Source organism: Caloenas nicobarica, chromosome 6 (genome assembly GCF_036013445.1).
Source record: "Caloenas nicobarica isolate bCalNic1 chromosome 6, bCalNic1.hap1, whole genome shotgun sequence".
Taxonomy (NCBI): Eukaryota; Metazoa; Chordata; class Aves; order Columbiformes; family Columbidae; genus Caloenas; species Caloenas nicobarica.
Window position 1 is genome coordinate 17,587,772 of NC_088250.1, and position 21,608 is coordinate 17,609,379.

General features: G+C 36.6%; 1 protein-coding gene across 27 annotated transcripts in view; it reads left to right on the plus strand.

Annotated features, from left to right (window-relative positions):
• Window positions 1–21,608, plus strand: part of TTN (titin) — a 245,118-nt gene that overhangs the window by 131,109 nt on the left and 92,401 nt on the right. For all 27 annotated transcript variants that reach the window (XM_065637181.1, XM_065637152.1, XM_065637169.1 and 24 more), the window contains 24 exons: window positions 3,781–3,876; window positions 4,437–4,511; window positions 5,412–5,492; window positions 6,645–6,749; window positions 7,270–7,347; window positions 7,734–7,787; window positions 8,011–8,094; window positions 12,059–12,109; window positions 12,190–12,585; window positions 12,801–13,076; window positions 13,311–13,586; window positions 13,723–13,862; window positions 14,322–14,448; window positions 14,535–14,798; window positions 14,902–15,168; window positions 15,312–15,575; window positions 16,113–16,252; window positions 16,383–16,509; window positions 16,629–16,895; window positions 16,989–17,255; window positions 17,774–18,040; window positions 18,148–18,287; window positions 19,245–19,371; window positions 20,122–20,264. In XM_065637181.1, the coding sequence (XP_065493253.1) occupies window positions 3,781–3,876; window positions 4,437–4,511; window positions 5,412–5,492; window positions 6,645–6,749; window positions 7,270–7,347; window positions 7,734–7,787; window positions 8,011–8,094; window positions 12,059–12,109; window positions 12,190–12,585; window positions 12,801–13,076; window positions 13,311–13,586; window positions 13,723–13,862; window positions 14,322–14,448; window positions 14,535–14,798; window positions 14,902–15,168; window positions 15,312–15,575; window positions 16,113–16,252; window positions 16,383–16,509; window positions 16,629–16,895; window positions 16,989–17,255; window positions 17,774–18,040; window positions 18,148–18,287; window positions 19,245–19,371; window positions 20,122–20,264 (4,112 nt within the window). The remainder of the gene's footprint in view (window positions 1–3,780; window positions 3,877–4,436; window positions 4,512–5,411; window positions 5,493–6,644; window positions 6,750–7,269; window positions 7,348–7,733; window positions 7,788–8,010; window positions 8,095–12,058; window positions 12,110–12,189; window positions 12,586–12,800; window positions 13,077–13,310; window positions 13,587–13,722; window positions 13,863–14,321; window positions 14,449–14,534; window positions 14,799–14,901; window positions 15,169–15,311; window positions 15,576–16,112; window positions 16,253–16,382; window positions 16,510–16,628; window positions 16,896–16,988; window positions 17,256–17,773; window positions 18,041–18,147; window positions 18,288–19,244; window positions 19,372–20,121; window positions 20,265–21,608) is intronic.

The window sequence follows — 21,608 nt, forward strand, 5'->3', positions numbered from 1 at the left end:
CTGAATGAAACTGTTTCTTACTGTCTTACATGTTACTTCTGATGTCTGTTATCCTGTCTGTTTGTGATTACCTGAAGTCTCTACGTTCTGTGCTGTGTATCAGTTAGGAATTCAATTATCTAGGATTTTGTGTAAACAGCCCAAAAGTGATTTTGAATTTACTGTTTTGTTTTCATATTCTGAATCAGCAGATACTAAAATGTTATATTTTAAAACTTGATCATATTTTTTTGCTGATTACTGCCCAATTTTGTCATCATAAACTGACACAGTGAATGTATCCATGACTCTTTCGGCAGTCTCAGTTAATGTATGTGATAGGCATGAATCTTTTAAAATTAAAAAAACCCAATTATTACTGAGAAACGCACATATGAGGACAGGAAGAAGTGACAGCATATCAAGTGTTTAAAGAAAATGCTGATAATTTAGAAATTATAAAGAAAAAAGAATGGTTACAAAATCCAGTGAACCATACAGGCTGTGGAAGTTGCCACAGTGATATGAGCATTCAGGCAAGAGAGCTACTTAGGATGAAAAAAAGAAATCAATAAAAAGAAAAACATAAAGAAAGAATGGAAATGGAAAAGGACGGAAACAGAGACAAAGGAAAAATACGGGGTTCCTCCCTCTGTCACTGCCCACACTGCTAAATGCAAAACACTGGCAGATTCATAAGAATTGACAGCAGATAAGAAATGGGCTGAGGGTGCTCCCAGGGAAGAGTCGGATCCCAGCGGGGCTGAGAGTGCCAGTCTCTCCTCCCGGGGAGGGAAGGCCACTGAGTTCAGTGGGGGGTATCCTAATTCACGCCTCACCCTCAAGCTGTACTAACCACAGCAGCAGTGTTCTCACAGAACCTACTTGGCATCACCACTGTGTCTGTGTCTCTGCCCGAGTTTTGTGTGTATGTGAGTGAGTGGAACACGGGTCGATACCGTGAGATCGGCTTGGTTACTGTTGGGAGCACATCTCTAGTTTTATGTTTCACTGTTCATCTTCCTGTTTAATGTGTAAAACTGACTGTTACTAATATCTTTGAAGCACCCGAGGTGCCCAGGAAGGCTACTCGTGAGGAAAAAGTACCTGTGGTCATTGCCAAAGCACCAGAGCCTCCAGCACCCAGAGGTACCTGTCTTCATGGATAACTTAACAAAGAAGATCCTTAATCTTTTTCTCTTAAGCATTGTCCTACCTTCTCTTGGCCTGTCTTGGATTCCTATCTGAGACTCTCAATGTTGTGCATGCTGGGTAAACGGTGCTGTTCATATGTGAGGTTTTGAGCTGGCTGTTGGGATGTTCTGTGTCTGCTGCCCTGTTTTTTGTTCCTACTTGGCACGTGATTTCACCAATGTAAAATGGAACACACTAATATCTTTGAAGTGCCCGAGATGCCTGAAGCAGAGGTCCCAGAAGAGGAAGAGGAGGAGGAAGCACCAGAAGAGGTGGCGCCAGTTGCTGAGCCTGGAGAGCCAGAAGCTCCTCCAGCTGAAGGTACAGGGTGGTGTGCTGATCGAGCCAGCCATGCCCCCCAGTTTGCCACAGCGCTGAGTGCTCTTTGCCCCTCTGTGTTCTGTGGGGAGAGGTGTGAGTGGCATTTGGTCGTGTTGTGTCTTTTGTGCCTGACCTTTAAGTCAGTCAATAAAAAGAACTAATATCTTTAAAGTGCCTGAGGTGGCTGAGGAGGAAGAGCCAGAAGAGGAGGCACCAGTTGCTGTTCACCCAAAGCCTGTGGCTGTGCCCAAAAAACCTGTGGCTGTGCCCAAGAAACCTGTGGCTGTTCCCAAGAAACCAGTGCTTGAGACTGTGCCAAAGAAACCAGAACCTATGCCTGTCCTTAAAAAACATAAAGTTCCTTCAGCTGAAGGTACATATATCAGTGACTTAACTTCTCTTTTTCTTTATTCTCTGAATACTTTTTTCCCTTGTTTCACTGATGTGTGCAGTGGTTTAGGTATCTGAGTAATCTGTCACTTAAAATTTCATGTGTCATTTTTTGAATGCATTACTCTATTTAGTCTTTGCACTTTCCACTATTGTATATATATGTATCTTAATGTTCACAAAAATGAAAGTTTACTAATATCTTTAAAGCACCTGATGTGCCAGAGAGAGCCCTTCCAGAAGAGAAAGTGCCTCTTACAACACCTAAAAAGCCAGAAATAAAAAAACCAGAGCCTCGTCCAACCAAAGGTATATATTGCCAGGAAGCATCTCCTGAGAATAAATGTTTTCTGTTCTATCTTTTCTTTGTTCACTTTCCGTGATTCTGTGAATCTGTTAATTTTCTGTGATTCCTGTTCATTCTGTGATTCTGTGATTTTTGAGTCTATAAAATGTGTCAATTGTATGTAGACTACCTTGGGAAAGACTGTTTGGAGCAGAAACAGTCTTTCATGGTTATGACCTCTGTAACTCACTGTGATTTTCTGTGTGCTGGGTGTCTCTGTCTTTTTTTATATTTCGTATGTATGTTTATATACACAAAAATAAAAGGAACTAATATTTTTTAAAGTGCCTGAGTTGCCCAAGAAGTCTGTCCCAGAGGAGAAAGTACCTGTTGCTGTTCCTAAAATACCTGAACCACTACCAAGTGAAGGTATATGCCATCATAGCTATTACTGTAAGGACAACCCTTTGTCCGGTTCTTCTCAACATAAGCTTTAAAATAGATGTCCTTTTTTCCCCCGTTGTAATGCTTGTAAATTTTTCACTTCATATTTTTGATGATACTTGTTTCTTGTATCTACTATTATATTTTCATTTTTGGAAGTAAAATACCACTTCCAAAATTAAATATTTTGAAGTGACATATGCTCCTACACAGGGTATTCCTAACAAAGTGTGTCTCTCTGTAAGATAATAATACATTCCAAATAAATTTGGATCTCTTAAACCCTAGTATTTATATTGCTGTTATAATTTTATATGAATTGAGATTATCGAAGTTTTTGTTCTTTCCAGTTACAATGACTTATCCACAAATTTAATGTTTACTACACATAAAAATACTATCTTTCATACAACCCCAATTCATTCTTACATAGAAAGAGAATAGTTTTTCAAAAGCATGCATTAACTGCAAAGGTAGCAGATATTGAGTGATTACTTACCCTGATATGTACTTGTCTGTGTGTGTGGGAGCAGCTTTCTTTTTAGTGATGTATTTGTTCATGTGAAACAATCTTATCATTCAAAACTTACACCAGTTGTCAATATTCTTTAAAGAATATGAAATTGTAAAGGAGATTGAGCCTGAAGAAGCGGAAGAAATTCCAGTTGCAAAAGTAGAAGAAGCTTTACCAGTTGAAGGTATACCAAATACCTACCTAGAGGCTGCCAGACACCTTTCTTTCATAACTGTGTAGTTTTGTTCTTGCTGTGTCCTTCTTTGCACGTGTACCTGTATGTTGTAGGTTTCTGTGTAATTCCTCCTCTGTTATTATATTTTGGAAATGAGTTCTGATCTCTTAATTCTAAGTACAGCATACAGATAATTTTAAATGTTTTCAATTTATTTCTTGCCAATGAGAGTCTTCCTGTCATTTGGTTTCCCACCTTTGTTCTCATGTTAACATGCTTTTTTTAAGTCAACTGGACTATTTGTATTGTGTGTGTGCTACAAAGGAATAACCTACGTCTGTTTCATATGCCCATTTAATACAATGAGATTTGTTCACTGGCTTCATTTGAAATGACCTTCTTTACATTTGTACATTACTCTTTGGGTAACTACTGTGGTAGTAAATTTATACTAAATCTACCTAATGTTATTTAAAGCACCGGAACCTGAAAAGAAGATCCCTGAAAAGCGAAAACCACCACCACCTACTCCACCAACAGAAGATATTAAAATGGCAAAAGAACTACTTAAAGGTATAATCACCTGAAGCAACAATTAACAGTGGGAACTCAAGCATATAATCATTTTAAATTATACTGATGAATCTTGAAAAGCATGCTTTTAAACATATCATTTTAGGTCTCTTTTTTTTCTTTTCTTATTTACTATCACTCTAATGGTGCGCCTTGCTAATGCTCAGTCCCTTATGATTTTTTACCAGTGTTATGCTAAGTCAGTTTACATGGGCTCTTTTCAATACTTACGGAAAAAAACCTACTTATTTTAAAAAATCTTAACTGAATTAATGCATTCGTCTATCCTTAACATAATTCTTCTGTCTTTAACATGTTCTTACAAATTAAGAGAATCCCCAGCAATAATTTGCTGGTGTTGCTATATGAACATGGGTTTTAGATCAACTATGCTTCCTACAGATCATCTGACTTCTTCTAAACAGTTAATCAGCCAGAATCTTAGCTTTGTATCTCTTGTCTTTCTATTATGTCAATGGTATTAATAGGGTTTTAGAAAGTTCTTTTCTTTTTTGAATCTAATTATATGTGTGGTAAAATTCAAATAATTTTCTTTAAAGCTCCTGAATCAAGGAAGAAAGTTGTGACTGCAAAGCCTGTTGAGCCTCCAAAATTGGAACCACCACCTGCTAAAGGTACCTAATTAATATAACAATCTTACTTAAATCAATCCTCTCATGAACCCAAAGTTGTAGTTCTCAGTAGTTCTTGTTCTTTTATTTGCTCAGAAATATCAAGAAGCTGTCTATGTTAGATTATGCTCAATAGTGGACTCCAATCTTGGATGTAAATGTTCCATCTTATATTTATGTCCACTTTAATCTCCCATCATGCAATTAATGAAATGCAAGAGAGAGAATCACAGAAGAGTGAGAGAGTTTTTATGAGTTTTGTCACTTGCGTAGATGCTCACTTTGGTTCTCTGCTTAGGGAGAAATGAAAGATAATATACTGTTTAAATATATGTAGTGTTGTTCAAACACACTATTTGTCTGAAATGTAACGTATTTTTGTGAGAGGACTCTTTCCAGAGATGGAGGTGAATAATGAATTGAGCAAGCCAGTTTACAAGTACTCCCTTATATTTTTCATATGTACTGGAGCTTAAGAGAAGCTAAGCACTGAACATCTCTTCTAAATGCTGTTCCAAATTTAGGAATTAAACTAACTGGATCATTATGAACATCATAGACGGACAGTTCAGAGGAACAGATATGTAACATAAGCCTGAAGTGAAAGAGGAAAATGAGATAAAAATGTTACTGTGATAACTCTCCTTGAATACATAACCTTTATAGTTTTGCCAAACCATATTTCTCTTTTGTTGATTTGTATGAAAATTTCCTCTCATGCATAAGCCTAGAAGACAGCTGTACACAAATAATATAGAAAAAGTATCTCAGCAGTTTTACATTTGCTTTTAATATTCAATAGTGGACCAGCATTTGATTTGTGTGTTTGGAGTGGTTAGTTGTTAGTTAGCTCTTACTGCTATTATGAACCCATAATAAAATCTGGAATAATATTTGTTCAAGTGCCTGGACTTGTAAAGAAACCTCGCAAAGTAATTCCTGAAGTTACTCCTCCACCAAAAGAAGAAGTTGTTTTGAAAAGAGGTACAGTAACTTTGCTCTGTTTTTAAAAACCCAGTATATTAACATTGGTCAGTATATTCCCCTAAGTAACGTTGTTTTATGTGTGTGGTATGGAAAATTACACAAAGTGCTACCTGATATCTGTTTTGTGGAGAAAGCCTTTATAGTTGCAGGGATGAAGTGGAGATATTGTGAAAATCTGTCCGATCCAAAGGATCTGTGATGAAAACAGAGCAGAACACTGAAAATCTGGTTCCCTATAAGTCTATTCTGTTTTCTTAAACTCTGTAAACTTATACTAAAATTAACAGTTTTCCACTTTCTTCAGCTCTGGACCCCTAAATATTTTCCAGAGACAGTGTGAATGTTATTGAAGCCACATATGTAGCATCTGTTTTATCTTTTATGGTTTTCTTAGAAGTGCTGCACAGATCACAGAACCCTGTAGTACTATTGGACATCAGTTCCCTTTTCCTGCCTTCTCAATCACTTCGTGCTCCATTACTGCTTAGAAGAAGGACACACTAATTCCAGTTCTGTTTGAAATACGGCAGTGAAATGATTCCTGTCCATATACCTTGCAGCCAACCTTCAAATTTCAGACAACATAAAATATAGATATCCAGTTTTTCAGATGACAGTCTCATTAGATACCCAAAACTGATATCTGACAGGACAAAAATAAGTAAAATAAGTAAAAGGAAAACCAGACATTATATACATTTGAGTTCTCCAGATACAACACCTGAAGACTCAGTCTTGTTCTCTCACTGAAGTCAATAAGAGTTTAATCCATAATCCTGCATTTTGTCCTGAAAATCATCTATAACTGTAGTTATTAAAACAGAATCGTGTATAGAAACTCATTTCAATATAATAAATATATTCTAATATTAGAATTTTTTTTCTATCAAAGACAGTTAACGTTGACATTGTTCCTTGCAGATGGACTGCTCTTAATAAAAGCATCTTTTTGCTCTAGATGACTTTGAATTTTAAAAGACTTTCAGAATAGTATCTTGGATAGTAACACAAAATCTTCCATTTATATTGAGCTATATATTTAACATTCCTCTTCAGGATTGTTGATAATTTTTAATCTTTTGTCTTGTTCACCATCTTATTCTTTTGTTTTCCTGTGCTTTAAAAACTGAGATTCTTTTTCTTTTAAAGTTCTTAAAAAGAAACCAGAAGAGGAAGAACCTAAACCAGAAAAAGAACCTAAACCAGAAGTTAAACCAGTACCTACACCAGTAGAAAAAATTAAGAAACCTGAAGGTACTAGATTACATTCAAATATCTCTGGTAAAATAAAATTTAAACAATTTTTAAAAGATCAAACTTTTCAGTAGTATTCTCTGAAATTAAGGAATGAAAGTGAGATTTTAAAAGATGGCTTGCGTTGACTTAATTGTGTAAATTAAAGCTTTGCTGAAAGCACAACCAAATTTGACATCCACATTTGGGTCTTTTGGGGGGATTGTTTCTCAGTCTTCACTGTGTATAGAAGAGGACTTCACAAATATTTTATAATATTGATAAACATGTAACTACAGTGAAACAGCTAATCCCAGCATTCTTTTAGTTCACATTTTGCAAATAGTTGTCCTTTTGTCCAATGAGTGTTTCTAATTTATTCAAATCTCACTCTTAAAAACACATATTCCTAAGCCTTATGAATATCTGAAACTGTTTATGTCTAAAAAGAATGAAAATTCTTAGACACAGGGGAAATAATTGTATTTGGTGTCTCGAAGTGTTTCAATATATCTTACAAAATAAAAACAATATTTTAAAGTCCCAGAAGTTCCTAAGAAGAAAACTGAGATACCTGTCATAAAAAAAGAGGAGAAACACGTGCCTGAGCCACCTAAAGGTACAAACCTCCTGTGCTGTTCTTTTTCCTTACTGCAGCAGCTAAATGATATTCATTGCTGAGTATGATGCTGTATTAACATAATGCATTACTACCATCTAGTCTGTCCATGAGTATCGTGTCATGATTAACTCCTTGTCATTCTTCTGGGTTTCTTGTTGTCTTTACTTCTTCAGTGCTTGAAAAATTCATCTTTTTCCATTGCATCTTGCTTTACAAGAGTTCAGCTCAGGTTAATTTTTTGCTTTCTGGCTAAATAAAACATAAAATAATAAATTCTGTCTTTGATTAACTCTCTCTGTATTGTGGCTTCTAACTTCAATAGTAAATGGGGTTACAAAACATGTAAATTAACCTATTTGTACTTATTGTGTTTGAAACGCCAGAACCTAAGCAAGCAGCTCCCTCACTTGCTGGACCTGAACCTAAACCTGTAGTAGGTAAGAAATCTTTAGTTGTGAATACTGGTGAAGCCTTTCTTATGTGCCTAGTATTTTCCATTCAGAGATTTCTGGCTAAAAGGGCATTCAACAAATATCATTAGTATTAGTAAGACTGGAACTTTCGTACAATCTACATAAAATTTTAAAGAACATTGTACTTAAATCAAAATTATTTCTTAAAACAAATGTATAAGAACTTTTTTTTTCTTTTTTTCTACAGCTCTAAAGTCTCCAAAACAAGCAGCAGAACCAGCACCAGCTGTTACTGCTCCAGTGACAGCTCCAGTGGTTGGAAAGAAAGCAGGTATTTATGTTTATTCTATGCTATTTACCACGTTTTTCTCTCTGAGATACCTAAATACCTTTAGGATAAAGAGAATGAATTGCTGTACAATCATATAACTCATTCATTACAGGAAGCTTTGAGGTCCCATTCAAGGACGTTGTTATTCTAGGTACTGTCAGCTAACCTAAAAGACAAGTGTCTTGGATATACCATGGAGATAAATCGGTGCTCTTGTTTCTGGATGGTGATATGTGCCCCTTTATTTATTGTCCTACTGTGAAATTTGTGTATTCTGTTGATTCCTTGATGTTGTTTATGTCCTGATGTATGTCTTGTGAACTGCATCTTTTATTTTCTGTACAGCAAAAGATAAGTGACGTGTTTCTAAACAATTCTTGTGTTGCTTGGTTTTCTGCTTCTAAGTTGTTATTGAAGTCCTGACGAAAAGTGTCAGTGGTGTTGAAGAATTAGAGTATTCCTACTTTCATTTGATTAGCTTAGGACTGCAGATCATACCCTGCTGTGAAAAAAGAAATGTTCAGAGTTCAATTCCTCTGAAGCACTCTGAGCCCAAGGTCCTTCAATCGAGTTGATGTACATGCTGCTCACCCATCGTTCAAAGGGCCTCATTGTTACAGTAGAGCTCAGATCTTGGGCACTTGAGAAGCCTAACCATGAATATCTATTGGCCATGAATTTGGTGATGTAACCAGGCCTGCAGTGGCATAAATAACCCGTTATATATAGTTCACCAAATATGCCCTTAGAAAGCTGTCATTTTCTGCTACTTATAACCTGGACTGGAATTAAATTGGCAGACTAGTGGGACAATGCTCTGTACCATAACAGTGGTTTACTTAGGTATTCTGTACTGTTTGTATGTGTCATTCGTGTCTTTCTTTTGTTTTGTGATTGTGTTATAGGTTTTCTGTTATGTGGAGAAAAAGTGTTCTATGTTCATTTTATTTCAGGTATAGCTGGAAATTTTATCTTAAAATTTATTGTTCCTGATGCTTATTCTTATGGATTTTAACTCTCTAAATTACCTGTGAAACCTTTGTAGCTGCAGAAAAGCCTGATGCACCATTGGTACTAAAGCATAGACATAAAATACCTCCAGTGGAAGAAGAAAAGCCCGAGTCAATTGTGTTAAAGAAGATTTTGGTTGAGAAATGCTTGCATGTGAAAGAGAAAGTAAGTCCAAAGGAGACAGTTCTGGACATTCAGGAAGTAGAGCCACATGAGTATAAAATCTCACTGGAAACTGTTGATGGAATACTGAAGCCAGAGGGAGATGAGGAGGAGAAAGTGGCTTTTAAATATTTTATCCTGGCTCCTGAAGAAGAGGAGCCAGAAATGACACCTATAGTTTTAAGCAAGACTGCCCTTGCCGGTGAGAAAATGGAAATTGCAGCAGACCACATTACTTATGCAAAGGATGAACCACTACTACCTGATGAGGAACTGACATTGATTTCTATGGCATCTGAACATGTGGAAAGAGATTCTGGTGAAGAAAAGGGGAATGAAATTAAATTGGTTGTTCATAGGGAAGGTGCTGTAGAGAAAGTATCTGACAAGTTTGGTGTTCTTCATGAAGGAAAGATTCCTGTGCAGGAAAAAGAAGAGGAAATTGAGTTAACTTATATACCTAAACATATACCCAGAGAGCCATGTGAGCCCAAGGACCAGAAAAGACTTCTAGGAAAAGAGAGAAAATCAAAAATCCATTTGCAACCTAAAGAATTTCCCGTTAAGAATAAGACTTCGTTTGTAAAGTATACCACAGAGGCAGGAATAGCTGAAACTCCTCTGCTTAGAAGTGAAGAGAGAGGAGGTTTTACTCTAGAGAAATCTGAAGTTCCTCTTGGAGAATCCACAAAGGAGCATGGCATACAAAATAGAACTCAATGGATGAAGAAATCTGGTACCACAGTTGCTGAAATTCCTATAGATAAGATTCTTAATAAAGAAGCAAAGAAAATGGAAATTATTCAAGATTATGAGAAAGATGAGAGTCTGGACTTTACATCAGCAGAACTGCATTCCTTAGACCTGTCTGAGGAGACTGAACCAGTATTGAGAGAAGATGTTGACCTAGAACACCCCACTGAAGATGAGGAGGTTCCCAGAGAAAAAGCTTACACAATCTTTAAACCATCTGTTCTTAAGCCAGAAATAGTGGAAAGGAAAGCAAGAGAAAAATATTCTGCAGAGGAAGGAGAAGTTCATTATGAGGAGGATTCAGGACAACTGTTGACTGAGAAAGCACTCCTAAGTGATAAAAAACCAGGGAAAAAGATTATACCACAGAAGGAAGAGAAAACTACCTTCAGCACCCACTTTAAAAAAGGCAAAATTAGGCAGTCAAATGCCCCTGAAAAGCTGCCTGTGGAAAAAGAAGAATTTGATACAGTGATTACAGGAGAAGGAATGGAAGGTGAAGATTCCATAGGAGAACATGCAGAGGGAATCAAAGATGAAATAGTTGACAGATCTGAGTTAGCAGAGGAAGTTACTATTCAACCAGCACAGAGTCAAGATAAAAAGCGATTCCGAGAAGTTCATACTATTCAGGATGAACGTAAAGAAACTCCAGCTCTCAAAAGCAGCAAAGATAAAACTGAAGAAAAGAAATCTTCTTTGACTGTGGAAGAACTGATGCTTTTGGAAAAAGAACTTCCAGTGACAGAAGGTATATCAGATGAAAAAACATCACCCAAATATGACACTGGAAAAAGCACATCTGTAACCATGAAAAAAGAGAAGGGAAAGCTTTCAGACAAAATACTATCAAGCAAAGGAATCCCTGCAAATGGAGAAGTTAGTTACTCCTCAAGCATAGGTAAGATAATAACTCCTAAGAAAGATGAAGGAGAGAAAGAATATCAGAAATCAGAACCTGCTCATGTGACTGAGCAGGACAGTAGACCTTTGACTGAGAACAAGAATTTGGATGCACCTGGAGAATCACGTGAAGTTCGGGATGTTCCTGCAAAGTCTCACGCAAAGCGAGGTGAGGAAGACCTCTGCCAAATTCTTCCATGAAGTGCTTGTACTGTTTGCTTCAGGAGAATACCATTTTCGATTGTGATGTTTGTTTTCATTCTTTAACATCATTCACATTTCCATCTAGTCTGTCAACTGGCTGTATTGGCATTCAGCCACTCTTCACATGTTTGTCTTACCTGTCTGTACATACATCTGTGTCATCAATGTTCATTGTCTTAGTCTTACACTTTTATTACAACTGCATAAATCATGTTGTGTGCCATTATCTTCTCAGAAGAATTCACACATTTTTTCTAGTATTCGTTTTTCCATCCACTGCAATAAAATGTCCTGCATTTCATTCATATCCTTCTCCCATTAAAAGTATATTTTATATTTCCTTTCACAAAATGATGTTGAGAAGCAGCATAGCATGGGAAATATTTTCAGAAGTCTGAGATGTTGATCACAAGTTGGGCAACTAACAGAACATCCCTCATTTGTAGAGACTATCACTTTGTCCTGAAACATGTATTTAATTTATATAACTTATATTTTTGTTGTCTTCATTAGTAAAAGTATGTGCTTTTTCTAAAAAACCCTATTTAATTTGTAAGAGGTATTTAAGCTACTTTGGTTGTCAGGTGGGTATTGATCAAGGGCCTAATTGTGAGTAAAGTGTCAGGGAATGGCAGAATTTTACAAAATAACGGACAGGACAATAAATTGAGAAACTAGGAGCTCCTAAGCTACCTTTCAGTCCCCAGCATTGAATATGTGTCTCTCCCATGCTTCAAGGTATTGAATTTACCATTGAGATATAGACAGTATAAGTTGTATAAATATATACATATGTTTATATCTTCCTCCCCTTCTATGTGTATATAGCTAAAGGAAGAGAAAATCTGACTTGTAAAAGAAATGTTTGTCTTAATTTTAGTATGTATGTTTATTTAACCACATTCCTAATAATATTGTTGTTCTACTTCAGAGGCCAAGCCACCAAAAGAAGAGACTCCGAAAGGTATCAGTCCAATCAAAGGTAGGATACTGCAAGTCAATAGCAACAAGCAAAAGCAATAAATCAGGATTAGTTTATTCATTTCTGAATCTGAATTGCAGCCAAGAAGACACCTTCACCAGCAGATGCAGAAAGAAGGAAGCTCAGGCCAGGCAGTGGTGGTGAAAAACCTCCTGAAGAACCTCCATTCACTTACCAACTCAAAGCTGTACCACTGAAGTTTGTTAAGGAGATGCAAGATATAGTGCTAACAGAAGCTGAATCTGTTGGATCTTCTGCAATCTTTGAAGTCCTTATTTCACCATCCACTGCGATTACCAGTTGGATGAAAGACGGAAGTAACATCCGAGAGAGCCCAAAACACAAGTTTATTGCTGATGGTAAAGATAGGAAGCTGCATATTATTGATGTCCAGCTGTCAGATGCTGGTGAATATACTTGTGTATTACGACTGGGAAACAAAGAGAAGACCTCTACAGCCAAACTTATTGTTGAAGGTATTCCCCATTTGAAGTTTATCAATAATTTAAAGGCTAGCTACTCCTCAAGCTAGAAATACTGGTACTTCGTTAATTTATAGTGGTTGAGAGATGGACCCTTTTGCTTCCATCAATCACTGCACATTGATTTAATATTTAATTAATTAAAGACACTGCTGCATCACACCTTCTAAATACAAATGAGACAAATAAAAATGTTGTGTTTCCCACAGAACTCCCGGTGCGGTTTGTGAAAACTCTTGATGAAGAAGTCACCGTGATTAAAGGCCAGCCACTGTACTTGACGTGTGAGCTTAACAAAGAAAGAAACGTGGTCTGGAGGAAGGATGGGAAGATCATCAAAGCTGAGCCTGGGAAATTTGCTTTGGGCGTTATTGGTTTGTCACATACCCTCACGATCACTGATTCAGATGATGCTGATGCTGGCACTTACACTGTTACTGTGGAAGATTCCGAGCTGTCATGCTCATCTTGTGTTAAGGTAGTAGGTAAGCAATCAAAATTGTGTTCTCCTTTCTCTGTAGGATATTTGGGCTGGTTTAAAATGAGGAAAGCTTTTTCTCCTAGTATTACAATACAAATGGACAGATAAGATTTTTACAGCTATTAAAAGCTTGTTTTAATACAAAATTTGTTAGTTCTATTTCTTCTATTTATGACCCATCTATTTGTAGTAAAAGTCTGCTAAGCTGTATTTTTATGTAACTCTTTGTCATATGCAGAAGTGATAAGAGACTGGTTAGTAAAACCTATAAGAGACCAGCATGTGAAACCGAAAGGAACAGCTACTTTCACCTGTGACATTGTCAAGGATACACCAAACATTAAATGGTTTAAAGGAGATGAGGAAATCCCTGCTGAACCAACTGACAAGACGGAAATCTTGAAAGAAGGAAATAAAATTTTCCTGAAAATCAAGAATGCTGGCCCTGCTGATATTGGGGAATATTCAGTGGAAGTTGAAGGTCGCAGATACCCAGCTAAACTGACCCTTGGTGGTAAGGAAGCTTCTGTTTGTATTATATTTAATCAGCTCATAGGCAAATGTTCAAAAACCTCTAAACAAACAAACAAAAAAGATAACCTCTATCAAAACTTGAACTGATTATATATGTGTTCATTTGTGCATTCTAGAACGTGAAGTTGAACTTCTGAAGCCGTTAGAGGATGTTACGGTTTACGAGAAAGAAACAGCAAACTTTGATACAGAAATATCTGAGGATGATATTCCTGGGGAATGGAAGCTGAAAGGAGAAATCCTGAGACCCTCACCTGTAAGCATCATTGAATTATACAACACAATTTATTTAAATTTAAATAATGTGAACAGGTTCCCTTGAGCCTTTATTGTAAGATCTTTGCAGGTCTGTCATTGCTGCTCAGTCCAGAATGTAGAAAGGCTAAGCATTATGGTGATTAAAAAACACTAGCTTTCTAAGTAAGAATTATATGCTATAAAAGCTAAGTTTTGAAGGGCTTCATTTTCTTGAAGGATAACAGTATATTATTCAGACAATAATAAAAATATCCTGTATGTGTTGCTAGGAATGATGCTGACATTAAAAAGAAGTGTGGAATGCTGAAGAGATGTACTCCACTTTTTTATTATTGAGTAAAAGTGTTAACTTCCCTTGAAAAACAATTCCAATCTTTTTAGCTGACTCTTTGTTTATAGAATCCCTTTATTAAAAATACCTAGGTATTGTATTTACCAAAGTCTGTCATCTCTCCAGACATGTGAAATCAAATCTGAAGGAGGAAAACGCTTCCTAACCTTGCACAAAGTCAAGTTAGAGCAAGCTGGTGAAGTCCTATACCAGGCATTTAATGCAGTTACTTCAGCTATCCTGACAGTGAAAGGTACGATGCACCATTGAGCGTTGTATCAACTTAAGCAGAGTTCACATGGAGCATGTTACAAATGACGCATTCTGTTTTGCTTCCAGAAATTGAACTGGACTTTGCTGTGCCCCTGAAAGATGTTACTGTCCCTGAGAGACGCCAAGCACGGTTTGAATGTGTCCTTACCAGAGAAGCCAATGTTATATGGTCTAAGGGCACTGATATACTCAAGATCGGAGATAAATTTGACATCATTGCAGATGGAAAGAAGCATATTCTTGTAATCAATGATTCTCAGTTTGATGATGAGGGAGAATACACTGCTGAAGTTGAGGGCAAGAAGAGCACAGCAAGACTGTTTGTGGAAGGCAAGTATCTCATTATGAACAAAACAATATAAATGGTTAAAGAATGTGTCTTTTAGAACCACATTAGCCTTTTTCTGACAGTAATTATGTTTCTAATTTACAGGTGTGAGGCTGAAGTTCATCTCACCTCTACAGGATCAAACAGTGAAAGAAGGGGAAACAGCTCACTTTCAGTTTGAGCTTTCTCATGAGGACATGCCAGTGAAATGGTACCAAAATGACAAAAGACTCCACACAAGCAGAACAGTTCTTATTACTTCAGAAGGCAAAGTTCATAAACTAGAAATGAGAGAAGTAACGCTTGATGATATCTCTGAAATAAAGGCTGTAGTCAAGGACATGAACACACAAGCAAACCTCAAAGTCTTAGGTAATTACATAAATAATTAAAAATATGCTAGATAATATGTATAAACACTTTTTAATATCAAAAGTACAAAGTGACAAAATATTGATGTTTTTGTAAATTTACGTTATTAATTTACCATTTCATATCCACTGTGCCTTTTGTAGAGGCCGATCCATATTTCACTGTGAAATTACAAGACTACAGTGCTCTGGAGAAAGATGATGTTACTCTGGAGTGTGAACTCAGCAAAGATGTGCCAGTAAAATGGTACAAAGATGGTGTAGAACTAGTTGCTTCGAACAGAATTTCCATAAAAACGGATGGCTTGCGTCGTATCCTGAAGATCAAGAAGGCTGCAGAGAGTGATAAGGGTGTTTATGAGTGTGACTGCGGAACCGACAAGACAAGTTCTAATGTCGGCGTTGAGCGTAAGTTTCCACGCCTTGGCTAAGGGGAAGTGCTGAAACCTTTGTAAAATGGTGTAGAGAGACAGACACTCTCTAGAGTACAACACTAAAAATTATACCTTTAGAAAACATGCTGCTTTGTTGAATAGCTGAAATATCTAGATTTACAGTTATTAAGAGTGTTTACAAGAGACAATATATCTCAAGATATATAAATGGCTGTTGTAAGACAGAGATGATCAATTATTCTCTATGTCAATTTACAGTCAAGAAAAAACAAACTGTGTTTAATTTACTGTAACAGATATCTGGGTTAACTATGAGGAAAAGATTCTTAATAAAAATAACTAAATTTTCAGACATATTATAGAAGGCAGTTGCAGACTGCCCAAACTTGCAGTTTTTTAAAAAGAGGGGAGATAAACATTTATCAGTGATAGCATTTGAATGCCCTAAAGGAGGGATATGGAGAGAGTTGAGATCTTTTCCAGTACTACATTTCTATGGTACAGAATAAATGAATAAACAGATGTGAACTTTTGGGTTTTTTGATTTTAGCTCGCTTAATTAAAGTGGAGCGCCCACTGTATGGAGTGGAAGTATTTGTTGGTGAAACAGCACGTTTTGAGATTGAAATTTCTGAGCCTGACGTCCATCCTGTATGGAAGCTAAAGGGAGAAACCCTAACACCTTCACCTGTAAGACGGCTTCTTTATTTTTATACTGTAACTAATACTAGAAAAAATAGATTTAATAATAATGTCTTCTGAGTGATTTCTTAGTATATTCACATTTTGCGGGGCGGGGGGGTTGTTTCTTTTTTGCCAGGACTGTGAAATCATTGAAGATGGGAAGAAGCATACTCTTGTCCTTCATAACTGCAAACTTGATATGACTGGAGAAGTGTCTTTCCAAGCTGCAAATGCTAAAAGTGCTGCTAATCTGAAAGTGAAAGGTACAGTCTGCACTTTGCCATCATTTCCCTGTGTATCTCAAGGCATCAGAACAACTCTAGCAGCAGAAAGGTCCATATGAACCTATTACTGAAGTGAAAGTGCTCTTCTTTGATTTCAGAATTGCCTCTCATCTTTATCACCCCACTAAGTGACGTGAAGGTCTTTGAGAAGGATGAAGCCAAGTTTGAATGTGAGGTGTCCAGAGAACCCAAGACTTTCCGCTGGTTGAAAGGAACACAAGAGATCACTCCTGATGAAAGATTTGAAATAATTTCTGATGGAACAAAGCATGCTCTGATCATTAAATCTGTTGCATTTGAGGATGAAGCTAAATACATGTTTGAAGCTGAGGATAAGATAACAAGTGCCAAGCTAATTATTGAAGGTTTGTCTGACTTTCTAGGAAAGATTTGGACCATAGTTCTTGAACAGTTTTTATTGATAATATTATTCTTAATGAAATGTTATGTTATTGTAGGTATCCGTCTGAAATTCATTACTCCTCTCAAGGATGTAACTAAAAAGGAGCGAGAAACTGCAGTGTTCAGTGTGGAACTCTCTCATGAAAATATCCCTGTTGCCTGGTTCAAGAATGACCAGCGATTACATACCACCAAAGTGGTTTCAATGACAGATGAGGGCAAATTCCATACACTCACAATCAAAGATCTTACTATTGATGATACTTCTCAGATTAAAGTGGAAGCTATGGACAAATCCTCAGAAGCTAAGCTCACTGTTCTTGGTAAGAATACACAAAATAAGTTACATGGTATATATTATTAGAAGTGTCTTAATAATGAAAAATTGTGATCAGAAAGTCTTGGGACTGGTTTTGGTTTATTTTGATGGGCTTTTTTTGGTTTGGCCTAAATCTACATAGTGATTTCTGACCATTTTACAATTTGTTTGACTTCTTTGGGTCTCAATTTCCCGATTTACAAAGGATAAATAAAATAACTTTAAAGTGTCATGCAACTGTTACAAAATTAACTATTAGAAACTATTAGATACTTAAATGGTGCTCTGAAACTCCTAGAGCACCAAAACAATGTTGTCAGTAGTATTAGTAATAAGCTGAGTTGTTTCTTAGATATTCGTCGTTTTTTTGCTTTTGCAACAGAACTGTGCAATATTTATAAGAACTATATTTAATCCTTCTTGCAGGGCATAGAAAGGAAATCTATTTTATGGTAAGAACTAATTGTCCTTTCTGAAAGACTAAAATCTCAGACTGAAACGTATCTTGACTTTTGCTTGCAGAGGGAGACCCATACTTCACTGGGAAGCTGCAGGATTACACTGCTGTAGAGAAAGATGAAGTAATCTTACAATGCGAAATCAGCAAAGCAGATGCCCCAGTGAAATGGATGAAGGATGGCAAACCAATTACTCCATCAAAGAATATTGTTATTAAGGCTGATGGTAAAAAGAGAATCCTTATCCTCAAGAAAGCTTTGAAGAAGGACATTGGACAGTATACTTGTGACTGTGGTACTGATCAAACCTCTGCTAAACTCAATATTGAAGGTACAGTTATTTTACTGAGCTCATCTGTAGTAGAGATCTTTTGGGGTCTTTTTGAGATTGAGGGAATCAATCCCTTTCTTTTTTTTTTTTTTTTTTTTTTCCCCTAGACCGGGATATTGAGATTATACGTCCACTATACAGTGTGGAGGTGATTGAGACAGAGACTGCCCGTTTTGATATTGAAATCTCTGAAGAAGGTGTCCATGGCAATTGGAAACTAAAAGGAGAACCCCTGACTGAATCAGCCGTAAGCAAATATTTCAAGATGTTTCTTACATATATCTCAAACATTTGCAGGGAGGTAGGATGTAAGGGATAAGAAGGTGGCTGCAGAATCTAAGTGAAATCTCTTTCTGCTTTAAATAAGGGTCACTATAATAAAAATACTGTATTTTTTTCTTAATAAATTTTAAATGTGGTATAAACTTAATCAAAAATATCATATCTAATAGCTAAATAATAAATTATTTTCCATAAATAAGTACATTCTGTATTGCTAGTCTTTAACTATCATGTATGCAAAGTGCAATGACCTCATGGAATTCACTTAAACATAATGGCATTTAAAAATACAGACTTTGGATTGTCTGCATTTACCTTTGTTTTTTGAGTTATGTATGGTTTAAACAGATGTAGATCACATGTTCAAGCCTTTTCCCATTACTATGACAGCTAAAGTTGTTTTAAAATGGTATAAGGCTTAATCAAATATTCTTAATTCTTTGCTGGGGTGATCTGGAAAATTAAGAAACCATACAATCATGACTGGAAATAATTTGGCAACTCTCTGATTTGTACCAGTACCAGTGTGAATAACACACAAAGATCAGAAGTTCTATGAAAATCAGTGCCTGGATGAGAAAAAAGGACCCTTCTCAAGTAAAGGTCACAGCACAAGCTTAGTAATTTCTAGTTCCCTTAGGCTTCTGACTGGTCTACATATGGATATATTGGCCCATTCACCAACACAAATGTGTTGCCTCTTGCCCTTTCTTTCTAAGAGGAAGCAGACTGTATTAGGAAGAGACTTCAAAAGGAAAGGTCTATGAATGAAAGTTTATAAGGTATACTGCAGGTAGCAGCGGACCTCAGTGTTGTGAGTGGATGAAGAGACAGTAGAAGCATGGTATGAGAAGTAGGGGCTCTTGTGGTGAGGAGCACAAAAAAGAGGTGAAACAATTTTTTCCACTGTCTTTTTTTGCAGGATTGTGAAATCAAAGAGGAGGGCAAAAAGCACTTCCTTACCCTGTACAACGTACGCTTAGATCAAGCTGGTGGAGTAGATTTCCAAGCAGCAAATGCCAAATCTGGTGCTCACCTTCGAGTGAAACGTAAGTGTCTTTTAAACTGAAATTAATTAATTAAGTGAAAACAAGGTCCTCATTGTCTCTTTGAAATGGGTGGACAAATCTCTATACTATATTGAACCCACAGCAATTCTTTCCAGAACAGCAACTCAAGGATTAATTACTCAAGTCATCTTAAGTTTTTTGTTAAAGAATGTCCTATATGTTTTTTAACCTTGTATATAGTTTATTCATATAGGAGAAGTAGAAAAAGGAGTTGGCCTTGAAGGCTGCTTTGTGGTCTGGCATCATATGTTGTTATGAAATCAAAGTATTACAAACAGAGACTTTACTGCTTTAAAGTATCATGTTAACCTGAGAGGCTGGGATCACAGTGATATCCGGGGGTAGGGTTAAGGGTTTGATGGACAGGGACAGACCATGCAGTTGAAGAACACTTGTTTCCCACTCCAATCCTAGCTCTTGCTATTTTGGAAAACACATGCCTTATCTAGCAATAGGCATGCAAGGCTTGGCAGGGAGACAGATGCACGGCAACTTTCCTGCTGACCTTGTTCAATTTAAAGAAACACGTTCTGCAAATAGGAAATTTTAGGTGGCCAGCCCTCCCCCTAAAAACCCAGGGTGGCCTCTTCTATTTAGGGAATTTAAAGAGCAGCATTGCGATGTCTGTCTCTCTTGAGGGAAGCCACCATGGAGATTAGTACATAAGGGCAGCAGCTCTCTCTTAGGTAGAAGGGACTAATCTGAAAATGATGTCTTCTCCTTACCAAGCTCGAGTAATTGGCTTGCTGAGACCCCTCAAGGACGTAACAGTGACAGCTGGGGAATCGGCAACCTTCGATTGTGAACTCTCTTATGAGGGAATCCCAGTAGAATGGTTCCTGAAAGGAAAGAAACTGGAGCCCAGTGATAAGGTAAATAAACGAAACTTTATTTTTCCTCACGTTTCCTCCTACTTACTCTCTTTCAACTCTCTTCCCCTTCTTTTCTCATTTACTCTCTGCCACTAAAAGTACTGAGGCACAGCAATACAGTAGTGCTGCTGTGCCAAAGGGTAAATCCTCAATAAATCAGATAGCATTTTTTTCCCCCAGAAATTCCAGTATTCTGAAATACTACAAGTAATTATCATACATAGAGAAACTAAGGTTACACAATATCAACCATTACAATAATGACTGTGTGCCTGATTCTGCTGGAGACTCAGCTACAGGGGTTCTGAATGCTTTTTGCTCAGGTTAAATGTAGTTACAGTGAGAGGGTTTTGAAAGGTGCTATCAGGAAATGCTTTTTTTCTTCTGCATGCTGAGTTGCAGTCCAATTCTGCATATAAGGGGATTAAGAGGATTCAAATTCCATTTCAGGCATTTGTTCTGGCTCTCCAGATAACTTTCTGGGCAGATTTGCTTGTCAAGCACTTCTCACTAGCTATTTTTAACCCTTCGTCAAGTGCTGGCTCTTAACTCTGAGATCTGAGTAGGCTGGAATGCAGTCAGTCTAATATTTGAAGTTAATGGTAGGGGAAATACATTAAAAAATATAAAGAAATACATTGAAAAACAACATGAATTGATATTGCTGGGTTTATGGCTTCTTTTTCACATACTAAGCCAAAGGGAAATAGTGTAAATGATAATACAAATTGGAAACCTCAGACAAAGCAAACTTTCAAGGCTTTACATGACCTAGCAATGTTTCAGAACCTGTAATATAGTAATAATACTTTGGTACATATTTTTTTCCTTTTAAATACAATTTTTAACATACTATTTTCAGGTTTTTCTAGACCTTTCTGAGCTTTACCTAATACACCTAAATAAAGGCTATTTCATAAAAGAAGTAGAATGTAGAAATAGGAAAAGAAAACTGATTGTGGTGATAGGTGACCCTATTACAGTAGGTAAGGACAGAGAAACAAAACTGAAACTCAGCAGATGATACTTGTAATAAATCAGGATAATCACTTCTGAGTCCAGGAATAAAAATGTGGAAAGCTATTGTTCAGTGCAGTGGCTTGATAGTTACTACTGTCTGGCAAGAAAAATATTGTATGTTCAATATTCTGTATGATGGAACATTATTTTGTTCTTTTCTATCTGAGCTATCATTTTAATTACATGAAAAAAAATCCAGATTTTCATTCAGTTTACATATACAGTCAAAACTGTCATTTGACTTCAATTGAAATTTTATCAAGAAGGAATTTGTAGTAAGCCATATATTTACTTGATGCATCACTTTCTGCCCATTTAAAATAA